The sequence below is a fragment of the Sardina pilchardus genome, chromosome 8 (genome assembly GCF_963854185.1).
Source record: "Sardina pilchardus chromosome 8, fSarPil1.1, whole genome shotgun sequence".
Taxonomy (NCBI): Eukaryota; Metazoa; Chordata; class Actinopteri; order Clupeiformes; family Clupeidae; genus Sardina; species Sardina pilchardus.
Genome location: NC_085001.1, coordinates 29680454 through 29692953, shown reverse-complemented (window position 1 = coordinate 29692953; position 12500 = coordinate 29680454). Strand labels below are relative to the sequence as shown.

Here is a 12500-nt window from a genome sequence, read left to right as displayed (position 1 = left end):
CTCGCACACCAATGTTACTGATGCAAAGTTTAAATCAATCACTAAGGCTAAGTGCTACCCTAGTGCAAAACGTTTTCGGTCCAATTTAGACCATCATCAGTGCAAGTGGTAAGTCTGTGAGATAAAAACCTCAAGCACAAAAGATTCTAGGTAGCTGGGAAAATAAACATCTGGTAATCTGGGGACGTGTTGGTTAATCATCTACCTCTAACAGGATGTGGGTGTTCCCATGCATTCGCCTCACCATCAAAATCCCCATCCCACCACACACTCTATTTATCATCACACGAGCTAATGTCACTTCACCATCAAAACCCCCATCCCACCACACACTTATCTGTTTACCATCACAGGAGCTAATGTAATCAACACACGCACGGGGGATGTTGGCTGTCACTCTGCGCTATAAATATGACGCATCAGCAACATGGGGATAATGCACTCAAGTGCACCATGGGATCAGCAGCGGACCTGACTGCTATTAGCACCAATCACTTCAGACCGTGGAGTGGTGCAGGGAAGCAAGTCGGTCAGACGCTCTCAGCCAGCCGTGGCACAAGCACGCTGGGATGACGCTGCGTCGCCCTGAGAGTGCCAGAGCATGGTGCGGAGGTGGAGCGCCAGCAGGGATCAGAGCCGCTGTTGGGAGATGCAGGAGGTTCTGTGTGTTCTCACGCCTCGCACGGCAGACAGGTGGTAATTACAGGACTAACTGCACCACCACAGAGTAGACAGAAACAACGGTGCGCACACACCCATGCACACACACACACACACACACACACACACACACACACACACACACACACACACAAACACACCTACACACACACACACACACACACACACACACACACACACACTGCAGATTTAACACTCACTCACACACACATAACTGTGGACTTAACTCTGTCACGCATTAAGCCACTATACGTCATATTATGAGTTTAACAACAACACTATGGACCCTATGAGTTCAACACTATGGGCCTTATGAGTTCAACACTATGGGCCCTATGAGTTCAACACTATGGGCCCTATGAGTTCAACACTATGGACCCTATGAGTTCAACAACAACACTATAGACCCTATGAGTTCAACACTATGGGCCCTATGAATTCAACAACAACACTATGGACCCTATGAGTTCAACAACAACACTATGGACCCTATGAGTTCAACACTATGGGTCCCATGAATTCAACACTATGGGCCCCATGAATTCAACACTATGGGCCCTATGAGTTCAACACTATGGACCCTATGAGTTCAACAACAACACTATAGACCCTATGAGTTCAACACTATGGGCCCTATGAATTCAACAACAACACTATGGACCCTATGAGTTCAACAACAACACTATGGACCCTATGAGTTCAACAACAACACTATGGGCCCTATGAGTTCAACACTCTGGGCCTTATGAGTTTAACAACAACACTATGGACCCTATGAGTTCAACAACAACACTATGGGCCCTATGAGTTCAACACTCTGGGCCTTATGAGTTTAACAACAACACTATGGACCCTATGAGTTGAACACTATGGATCTTATACTGATTAACTTCGGCCTGACTCTGCCCCCTTTATGCGTCTGATTCCGAGGTTTGATTTCCGAGGTTTCCTCCTATGTATCTTCAATTCTAGGGAGTTTTTCCTCACCCCTGCTACTCATGGGCTCTCTCTGAGTGTTTAACACTCTGTGAAGCGCCATGAGAAATGTGTAATGTTTTGGCGCTCAGTAAGTGCAACTCAATTGAAAATTTAAATTTCCCTCAGACCACAGTGTGCTTGCACTGTCTGCAAAATACACTGTCAAACTCCCACCCTACAGTATGTCCATGTTTATATGGACAAGAATATTCTGACCTTAAGCGCAGTGACAGACAGGCCCGCTTACACCCTGAACAGGAGTCTAATGGCCCGACAGATGGACGTGCCTGCCCAGGCCGGGACAGCCCGACATCATCGTTATGTAACCTTTCAGTGTTATGACATTATAATGGACCCGCGGTAGGCAAAAGACAAATCAACTTCTAAACCAACATTGTGGAAATCACAAGTGTGTAACTAATTACCAGCATGTAAAATAAAATAAGAACAGAACTTGAGAATACAGCTTTTCTCAGTCACTTTGGTGCTTTTCTCACACCACTACAGTAACCTTGGCACAGCAGTTAGTGCATTTCTCAAGCAAAGCGACTGAGAAACACTGAAATCTATTTATATTTAGTGACCTGACCAGTGCTGTAAGCCCCGCCCCCCTCTGACTGGCCCGCTAGGTGAGAGACTAGTGATGTAATGTCATGGTGACGTAGAGAGGATGGAGGCGGGGTGATTTGTCTGGTGTTCTTTTTCAGCTTTTCGTTCTTCCTTAATGTTTCAGTGGCTCATTTGTGTGAATAATTAGCATCCAGAGAAAACAGCAACATCCTTAAAAAAATCCCTGTTCCTCTGCCCCCCTCCCCCACCTAACCTCCTGATCTACCCTACCCTCTATTGCTCTGCCCCCCCTCTCTCCCCCCCCTTTCATATTCTCTCACTGAAAACAGGGGGAAAGTGCAGTGCCATAGAGGGGTCTAAAGCTGGCTTGTGTAAGTGCAGAAGGCACAAGCAGTGCATATGGCCTCGTCCTAATGCCCCGGGCCTTCGGTCGGGAGCACCATCGTCTGAGTCCCAGAGGCAGCGGCATTTAAATGGACCACGGTGGAGTGTTGAACATAATGCTGCACAGTGGTAAGCCAGGTAACACCAGCTGAAGTCTTCTTCTGGCACACACACAGACAGAAAGACACACACACACACACACACACACACACACACACACACACACACACACACACACACTCACATGCTTGTCCAAATCTATGAATAGCTCAGAGCTGAGAAATTCACATCTCACCACCAACACAGTCCATAAATCATGAATCAGTCTCTCTGCCTCCATCTCCTCTCTCCTCCCCTCCTCCCACACACACACACCTCCTGATCTACCCTCCCCTCTGCTATATGCCCCCCGCCCACACACACACACACCTCCTCCCCTCTGTTCTATGCACCCCCCCCCCCACACACACACCTCCTTCCCTCTCCTCCGCTCTGCCCCCTCCCACACACACACACCTCCTGATCTACCCTCTCCTCCCTATATCGCTTTATGCACCCCCCCCCACATACACTTCATGATGTATCGCTCTCCCTTATGCTTGTCTTTCATACCCTCTCTCTCTCTCTCGCTCACTCTCTCATCCTTCTCTCTCACCCTCTCATCGTTCTCTCTCTCTCTCTCCCCCTCCATCCCCCCATCCCACAGCCGTGCAGATGGTGCCAGTGTTATGGTGAGTCGGCGTGGTGACCAGAAGGCAGAATCACACAGTCAGGCTTGGATTCAGAACAGGAAGCAGTTTCTCTGTTTATTACATCAGAGAGAGACACACACACACACTCAGCCTCCCAGGCCAACCACCCACATAATGCTCTTTTACTGTCCGCTTGTCTTGTTCTGAAAAACAAATAACATTCACTACACACACACACACAATAAGTGAATATCTCCCATTATATCTCAGTAATGAGGGGATGAGAGAAGATTGTGTGTAAATATGACTCTCCTCCACACGCCTGTCCTGATGACTGCTACAGCTCCCTCATTACAGTGTCAAGCCAACACCAACATTGGCCAACTAACATCTACTGCTGCCACGACAACTGTGTCCTGGAACAAGTCCATTTGTCATATGACCACTGAACAGTAACATCCTAAGCTATTTATCTTGTTATAATTATAGTAGTTTTATTATTACAGTGCATGAAAATGCTCTCCTAGCCTTCTTATTATTATATTTCCGCTTACCACTTTTTCCGTACGCAATTTCTCTTCAACCGTTAAACTTAGAAACTTCATTCAAACTTTGTAACGTAGGTCTACTAATGGACCAGATTGGTAGCCTATGACTTTTCAACTTTGTAACTTTTATACTTTTTGAACTATTAATTAAAACTATTAAAATTCCCCCATAGGCTTAACATTGCGATAATGACATCATAATAGGACAATTAGAATCTTATGCCAGGTGGCCAGCCCCACCTGCAGCAGCTCTCTCTCTCTCAGGCTTTGAGCATACAATCTCTCTCTGAAGACTACATATCCTGTTAAACTGTTTCCTCTGTCCACAACTGTTTCAAAATAAAAGACCTCACTGCAATAATACACTATTAAATCATTTAACCATTGAAACTACTCAACTATTTAACTGTTCAACCATTCCAACTGTCAGTTATCATCAACTATGCCTCCAGTCAACTATGAAACCTCCATGTACCTAGCAACCAACATAGCAACCATTAAAATTAAGTGTTTATGACGGTTTCCATAGCAACCAACATGATTATACCACAGTAACTTCTTTATTCCTGATAGTGGGCACCATGGATACCCTAGCAACAACTGTTTCAAAATAAAAGTCCTCACTAGCAAGTTAGCTAGTTAACATTGTTAGTATAGTTAGCAGTTTTAGCATAACTGCTAGAAATCATCAGCTAAGTTAGCGAGTCAACCTAGTAGCATTGTTAGCATAACTGCTAAAAATCATCAGCTAATTTAGCGAGTCAACCTAGTTAGCATTGTTGGCAAAGTTAGCATTGTTAGCATAGTTAGCATTTTTAACATAACTGCTAGAAATCATCAGCTAAGTTAGCTAATCAACCTGGTTAGCATTGTTAACATAGTTAACATTTCTGGCATAGTTAGCATATTTAACACAACTGCTAGAAATCATTAGCAAAGTTAGCTGATCAACCTGGTTAGCATTCTCAACATTGTTAGCTAATGATTTCTAACAGTTATGCTAAAAATGCTAGGTTAGCCAATCAATTTGATTATCACTGTTAGCATAGTTAACATTGTTAACATACCTGTTGCCCTAGCTACACCTTAGTAACCATATCTACATTATCTATCTGTACTTTTTTGCATTTTCATGCACTGGTAATTCCTTGGAATTGCATTTCTAGTTATTATTGTCATTTTATTACTGTTATTATTATCATCTTATGAGGATCTTCTTCTATCATCTTATTTGTCATAGATGTTATAGGTGGAGAGATTTAAACAAACCTTATCCTATCTGATGCCTAGCCGGATGCACACCTGTGTGTGTGTGTGTGTGTGTGTGTGTGTGTGTGTGTGTGTGTGTGAGTGTGCCTGCCTAGTGGGGAGGAAATGTTGCAGACTTGTGCCACACTGTGGTCGTGTGTGGAACTGAGCCGCACTAATTGAGTGGTCGTATTTGGAGCTCAGTCTCGCTGAGGCTGCAGACAGGCGTTGTGGACTGCGATGCTATTTCCAGATACCCAGGACATGTATAACTCACCTGCGCCTGGAGACTTGTGTGGGAAGGGTCCAAAAGTAGAACAGTCTTCTCCCCACTCCTCTTAGACTTGTGCCTAGATGTGTTTGGGAGAATGTGTGTATGTGTGTCTGTGTATGGCTGGATGTGTGTCTGTGTGTGTTCATGTATGGGAGTATGTGTGTGTCCGTGTGTGTGTCTGTGTATGGCTGGCTGGATGTCTCTGTGTGTGTGTGTGTGTGTGTCTGTGTCTGTGTGTGTGTGTGTGTGTGTGTGTGTGTGTGTGTGTGTGTGTGTGTGTCTGTGTATGGCTGGCTGGATGTCTCTGTGTGTGTGTGTGTGTGTGTGTGTGTGTGTGTGTGTGTGTGTGTGTGTCTGTGTGTCTGTGTGTGTCTGTGTCTGTGTGTGTGTGTGTGTGTGTGTGTGTGTCTGTGTCTGTGTATGTAAAAACACATGCCCCGCTACCTCACACCCGCTATACTCTTTCACACACACAAGGCCTCATAGCTGGTTTATGGGATGTATGTTTTGACCTTCTGTTTCCTCTGGATTATAGCAGACTGCACTATATGACCCCCAAACGTTTTGCAAACAGTTTTCCGTTAGCCTTAAGTTTTCACCAAACATTAGCAAACAATCGCAAACAATCTGAGGAGGTAGTTCTCCATGAACATACTGTACGATGGAACTGGACGTGAGTTTGACGAAGGCAACAATGCGTTAGAATGGAATATTAGCACCAAATCGTTCAAATTGAACTGTTCAAAGAAAACATGTTCACCACGAACGTTCGCCACGGTTTGCCAAATCTGAATGCACCTCAGGACTACCGAAACACTCGGAGCAGGACAGAGACACGGAGGCACCAGACACTCGACTGGCCAGAGTACGAGTCCTTTTCTCACAGACTTTATTGAAGGTGTGTGCGTTTCGATAGCATAGTCATTTCACACAATTATTAAGCTACAATGAAAATCACATCAAGGTTGCATTTCAGTGAAGTTCAACACTGGACAATATTAATCTTTAAATTTCTCTTAATTTTATCTCTTCATCTTTGTATAGCTTAGATGAATAAATATATTTTTTACAACTGGCAGGCATAAACAATAGACAATATATTTCAATTCAATTCAAACCATCAATGACAGATTAAACCATTTAAAAGTATTTGTAACAAAATGTAATTTAAATCCCTTAAAATGTGAGGCAATATACAGTCTATCAATAAAAGCATGTGAAAGAAAGTAAATAAAATATTTTTTTGTAAACATTCAGTCTATGAAGTCAGAAAAAGCAAAAGAACACTTGAGAAGTGAAAGGCAGGTTAGCTGTGCCGTTCCCAAATCAAGATGATGGCGTGGGACTTGCTTCGGTAGGCAGGAAGATTGCAACTCTGATCTCAGCAGGACCACACACATACACACACACACACACACACACACACACTCCTCTAACAGTCGATCCCACGCAGCAAAACTCTTAACGAGCACTTCTGATTTGTTCTGAGCCAAAATATACAGATGACCTTCCCCTTATCTTCACAAAGTAGAGCTATACGTTTTGCCTGAGCCTCTTCATACAAACAGGTCTAGTCTAGACACAAAGCTACACACAGAGACATTTCCATGAAGTCTGATTATTGGCGTGACACACAGATAAAAACGTCAACAGAATACTGTAATCTGCCATGGTTTCTACTCAAAAGCAAAGTCTCTAACTCTAACAAGTCTTCCAGTTTCTTTAAAATCTCAGACAACAAATCAGAGCAACATTGACAAAACAGCTCTACAGTTGCGCAGGAATGAAATGAATGCCAATAATTGCCAATAGAAAAGTGATATTTAACTTCGATTTTACAATAACCATTCACACACTGACACACAGACAAGCAGAGCGAGCAGAAAAGAGAAAAAAAACAAACAAATAAACAAACAAACAAGGTAAAACAAAAACGTCACAAAGTCTGCATCATTCTCAAAAAATCACAACTCTGTACATCACTTCTATTTGGTTTTTTACAGTTTACGGTACGACACTGAAACGTTAATGCACCTTTATCACGAAGGGAGAACCGTGGAGTCACAACAGGCTGAAGAAGCGGGGGGTTATGTGGGGTGGGGTGGGGGTTGTGTGGGGGGGCGTAAACCTATCCAGCCGGGCCCTGGGGTGCCTACTGCTGTCTCCGCGCTCTGCTCTCCTCTGGAAGACGTCTCCGCGCCCCATGGGACGTGAGCTCAGTGTGGAGAGCAGGTCTGGGAGAGTCTCTGGGATGTATACGGGGACATTTCAGGGGGAAACGACAATGATAATAATAATAATAATAATAATATTTCAAAACATGACAAACACATCTGATGGATCTCGTGAAGCACAGTCTCTCTAGTTTTGCATTGTGTGTTTCACGAGAACATTCATGTCACTGATGGAATCCTTGGCTTGTGCGTCCTTTAGAGGGTGGAGGTTGGTCTCGCATTCGGTCACCTTAGACAACAAAAACGAGCGCGACTCTGTCCACTCCTGCTCTGTGCTTATTGTGTTGGGGCCTCAGTAGTGAGTGGAGGCCATAGCGAAGCGACAACACACACACATACACACACATTCCTATCCCATTAACCTTGACCCCTCTCATATCGTTTACTCAAGTATAGCAGTGTTACATTTCATGTGCAAAACGTGTAACGTTCATGTTTTCAAGCAATTATTGTTATTGAAGAAATCAACACGTACATTCTAACTCCGAAACAAAAGCATGCGTTTGCGCTGTTCGCTTGTGTTGTAGATCAGTCGACTCGTTGATTATTTGTGTCGGGTTTGGAAGACCTGATCAAAGACAACGCCTTGCCTTGTGTCACAATCTCTCGGACATCCCTGAGGCAACTCTGAACATGGTGAAGTCTCGCTTACATCTGGGTTTGCTGTAAGGCATGTTTACTGTGGTGTGGGGCGTTACAGAAGTGTTTTTTTTCTGGGTTGTGATTGGTCGAGGAGATAGGAGAGGAGAGCAGCAACAACAATCTCACTGGAAAGGAAAAGCAAATATACACCGACGGCTACTAGCACGAGGATCATCTAGCCATGACATCACGATTACAAGCACGACGGTGAGCAGCTGGCGCAGGAGGGCAAAAGGTCGCGACCTCGGTCTCCCAGAGGCCCATGCAGGTCACGTGACATCACTAAAATGGCGAAGGAAAGACGACAGCTAGCTAACGGCACATCGAAGGGAAGCACGCTCACAAAGCAGCACTCTTCCGAGCCCGGTGGGTCATCGCAGGCGCATGTGTGTGTTTTTGCGTCGGTGTTTGTAGAGGCCACAACACCTCAGTGGACTGCACTTACAAACCACAACATTCTATCGTTAAAGCTTTTTGATTGGACAAACGTTGGCGTGCGGAGATCTTTCCAGTGGAGCTTCCTCACTAAAGACACCATAATCGCTCTCGGTGTGTCCCAAAAGGGCTGGCCACGTTCACAGATTAGAGGTTGAATCAGAAGATTAGATAAAAAAAGCATCGAGGAATAAAATAGCCTAATCATTTGTAGAAAGTAAATCACTTAATGTCACAGAGAATAATTTTGATTATTTTTCATCTATAGACCTCAGCGTTAGACAGGAGTCAGACACTATGACTCATCACTAAAATCTACAGTGCACATTCTGACTTCTAATCAAAATAGAGTGTGTGTGTGTGTGTGTGTGTGTGTGTGTGTGTGTGTGTGTGTGTGTGTGTGTGTGTCTGTGTCTGTGTCTGTGTCTGTGTGTGTGACATTGTATTTTTAGGTGATTATCAAATCCATTGTAACAAAGATCCAAGTTGACCAGGAATGTTTCCTTGGGACCCCAGTGACATCTGTCTCTGTGCTGTGGCCTCGGAATCGAATCGGCAGTGAATTTGTATCTTAACGGAAGCAAAACAACTGGATTCAAATTGCACATATAACACCCATGGTGGGCAGGTGGCTTCCTATTGGTCTGTCTATTCTACTGGCTTAGAAGTGGTCAGTCAGTCAATCAGTCAGTCAGTCAGTCAATCTGTCTGCTTATTGGTCCGTCTGTCTGTCCGTCAGTCTCACAGTCTGTGCAGTGCGATGTGAGGGGAGGGGCTTATTCCGCGGAGAAGAGGCTGGCGAAGGACTTGCGGAGGTTGCGGATGCTCTCGGCCTTCACCTCATCCTGACTGAGGCTTGGGCGCGGGCCCGCCGCCACCGCTGGCGCTGCCGTGTCTGGAATGTTGAAGGTATTGGTAAGAGACTGCGATTTGCTACAAAGAGAGGAGGGGAACGGCAGTAGAGGAGAAGAGCCTATTAACCTCATGCAGCAAACAAGTCACGGGATGGCAACATGGAACAAGAGAGAAAGACACTGACTAGGGTGTGTGTGTGTGTGTGTGTGAGAGAGTGTGTGCGTGTGTGTGTGTGTTATGTGCATGTGTGAGTGTGTGTGTGTGCGTGAGTGTCTGTGTGTGCGTCTGTGTGTGTGAGTGCGTGTGTACTGTATGTGTGCAAGTTTTGTTCTTTCTCTCTTTCTGCATGCTTTGAATCACTGTTCATCCTATCAGTACTCCTCAATCCAGGTCCTGCCTTATCATGTTATAATCACACTCTTATCATCAAACCACATCTGATATCTGGTATATACTTTCTAAAGGTAATTACTCACATATATGTATAGTTATAAAACATCATATTATCAAACTTTATGGAATATCGTATGTATGTGAAATGTGTTTCTGATGCCATATATGTTAACAAGGTTATCAGAGAAATAGAAAGTCTAAATCTGAAGTCTATTTTTATTTTCTATTTCTATTTCTATTCCAGGCCAATAGGGGCAGCACTGTGCAGGACCTGTATTGAGGAGATCAGGGAAACACAGAAGCATACCAGAGCTGACAACCAAATCATCCATCTGGACATAATCCCAGATTATAGCGTCCGAGTCTGCCACAGATCTGAGCCGGATCTGAGCCAGATGAGGGATCGCCTGTGGGCCGGACGAGGCCCAGATCCGCGGCACACTCGGACGCTGAGTGGGATCTGAGCTCTCTGAGAGGTATGGCGGAGGGTGACGCGTGAGAGACGCAGACGCGATCAGGACCCATCAGGCATGCACACCGCCAGCAGAGCTGTCAATCACACAGGCACGCTGATGACGCCCCCAACTGGACTCCAGTTTCAAACCGTCCAATACAACAATCTCATAAAACAGGTGTCATATACACATTCTCGTATGGACACCCATGAACATACACACACATAGACGTGCGCGCGCACACACACACACACACACACACAAACACACACACACACACATAAGTGTAATGGCTCGATGGCAGTAAGGGAGGATTCCTATCAGCAGACTCAGAACTACGTGATAAAACACGTTAAGTCCCCGATTGGCCTGACCTACAGACAGTGAAAGCCATTAATTGGCACTTATTAGTTTAGCTCTCCTGTCTGAACACACCCTGAGGGCTTAAAGCCAAATATTTATCGATCTGGAATTCTGAAACCACAAGGCGTCCTACGTGAAGAGCAGCCCTTCCATTGTCGTCATGGAGATGGACACAGAGGGAGTGCACTCTGGCCCCATTTACGCTCCATCGTCTCTCTTCAGATGGTGTGATGTCTATGGGAAGCCATTTTACATCTTTAGAAACCTCTTATGGTCACTTTATCCTCTTTAATTCAATTCTGCCTGACACATTATTGTTGTAGAAACTGTGCATCCTTTTGTTTGGACTTGAATGGGATTTACATGTGGAAACACTGAGAGAGATACCAGCCTATCCATGGGCATATCTGACACACAACACACAGTCATGTCTGGTACCGGCTCAGCACCAGAACTGGGCCAGAACTAACTCATGTCCCATACAGTAGCTTTTATGTACAGAACTGGGCCAGAACTAACTCATGACCCATACAGTAGCTTTTATGTACAGAACTGGGCCAAAACTAACTCATGTCCCATACAGTAGCTTTTATGTACAGGTGTGACATGATCCCCTCTACCTAAAACCAGGACAGGAGCTAGAGAATTAACGTACAGTATGCTCAAATATGAGAGTGTGGCAGACTTCAATGAGAGACTGAATCCAGGAGTTATCTAACACCAGATAATAATGTGAGTGTGTTGGGTACAGACTGCTGGTGACTGGTGATGATAATGTGAGTGTGTTGAGTACAGACTGCTGGTGACTAGTGATGATAATGTGAGTGTGTTGAGTACAGACTGCTGGTGACTAGTGTTATATAATAATGTGTGTGTGTTGGGTACAGACTGCTGGTGACTGGTGATGATAATGTGAGTGTGTTGAGTACAGACTGCTGGTGACTAGTGATGATAATGTGAGTGTGTTGAGTACAGACTGCTGGTGACTAGTGTTATATAATAATGTGTGTGTGTTGGGTACAGACTGCTGGTGACTGGTGATGATAATGTGAGTGTGTTGAGTACAGACTGCTGGTGACTAGTGATGATAATGTGAGTGTGTTGAGTACAGACTGCTGGTGACTAGTGTTATATAATAATGTGTGTGTGTGTTGGGTACAGACTGCTGGTGACTAGTGTTATATAATAATGTGTGTAGGGTAGAGACTACTGGTGACTAGTGACGATAATAATGTGAGTGTGTTGGGTAGAGACTGCTGGTGACTAGTGATGATAATGTGTGTGTGTGTGTGTGTGTGTGTGTGTGTGTGTGTGTGTGTGTGTGTGTGTTGGGTAGAGACTGCTGGTGGTGACTAGTGATGATAATGTGTGTGTGTGTGTTGGGTAGAGACTGCTGGTAGTTCTCCTCCTCTCATGCCATACAACCTGCATCACACTCCACGGCAACACCACGGCAGTGTTGGGATTACTGGTGCTAATTAAACATCATCATCATCATCATTATCATCATCATCATCATCATCATCATCATCATCATTATCATGATCATCATCATTATCATAACAACCTTTGTCACATCATCACCATCTTCATCATCATCAGTGTTATTATCACCATAAACCTCTTCATCTTGCTCTTCATCACATTAATCACAGTCACTGTCGTAATCATCAAAATCATCTATAATCTTCAGAGGGTGTGTGTGCGTGTGTGTTTGTGTGTGTATTGTGTATTTACTTGTTTACATG

General features: G+C 44.5%; 1 protein-coding gene across 1 annotated transcript in view; it reads right to left on the bottom strand.

Moving 5' to 3' along the window:
* Positions 1-7479: 7479 nt before the first annotated feature.
* Positions 7480-12500, bottom strand: part of syn1 (synapsin I) — a 24673-nt gene continuing 19652 nt past the window's right edge. Inside the window, exon 13 of the mRNA XM_062543542.1 lies at positions 7480-9619. Coding sequence (XP_062399526.1) covers positions 9463-9619 — 157 coding nt within the window. The 3' untranslated portion in view covers positions 7480-9462. The remainder of the gene's footprint in view (positions 9620-12500) is intronic.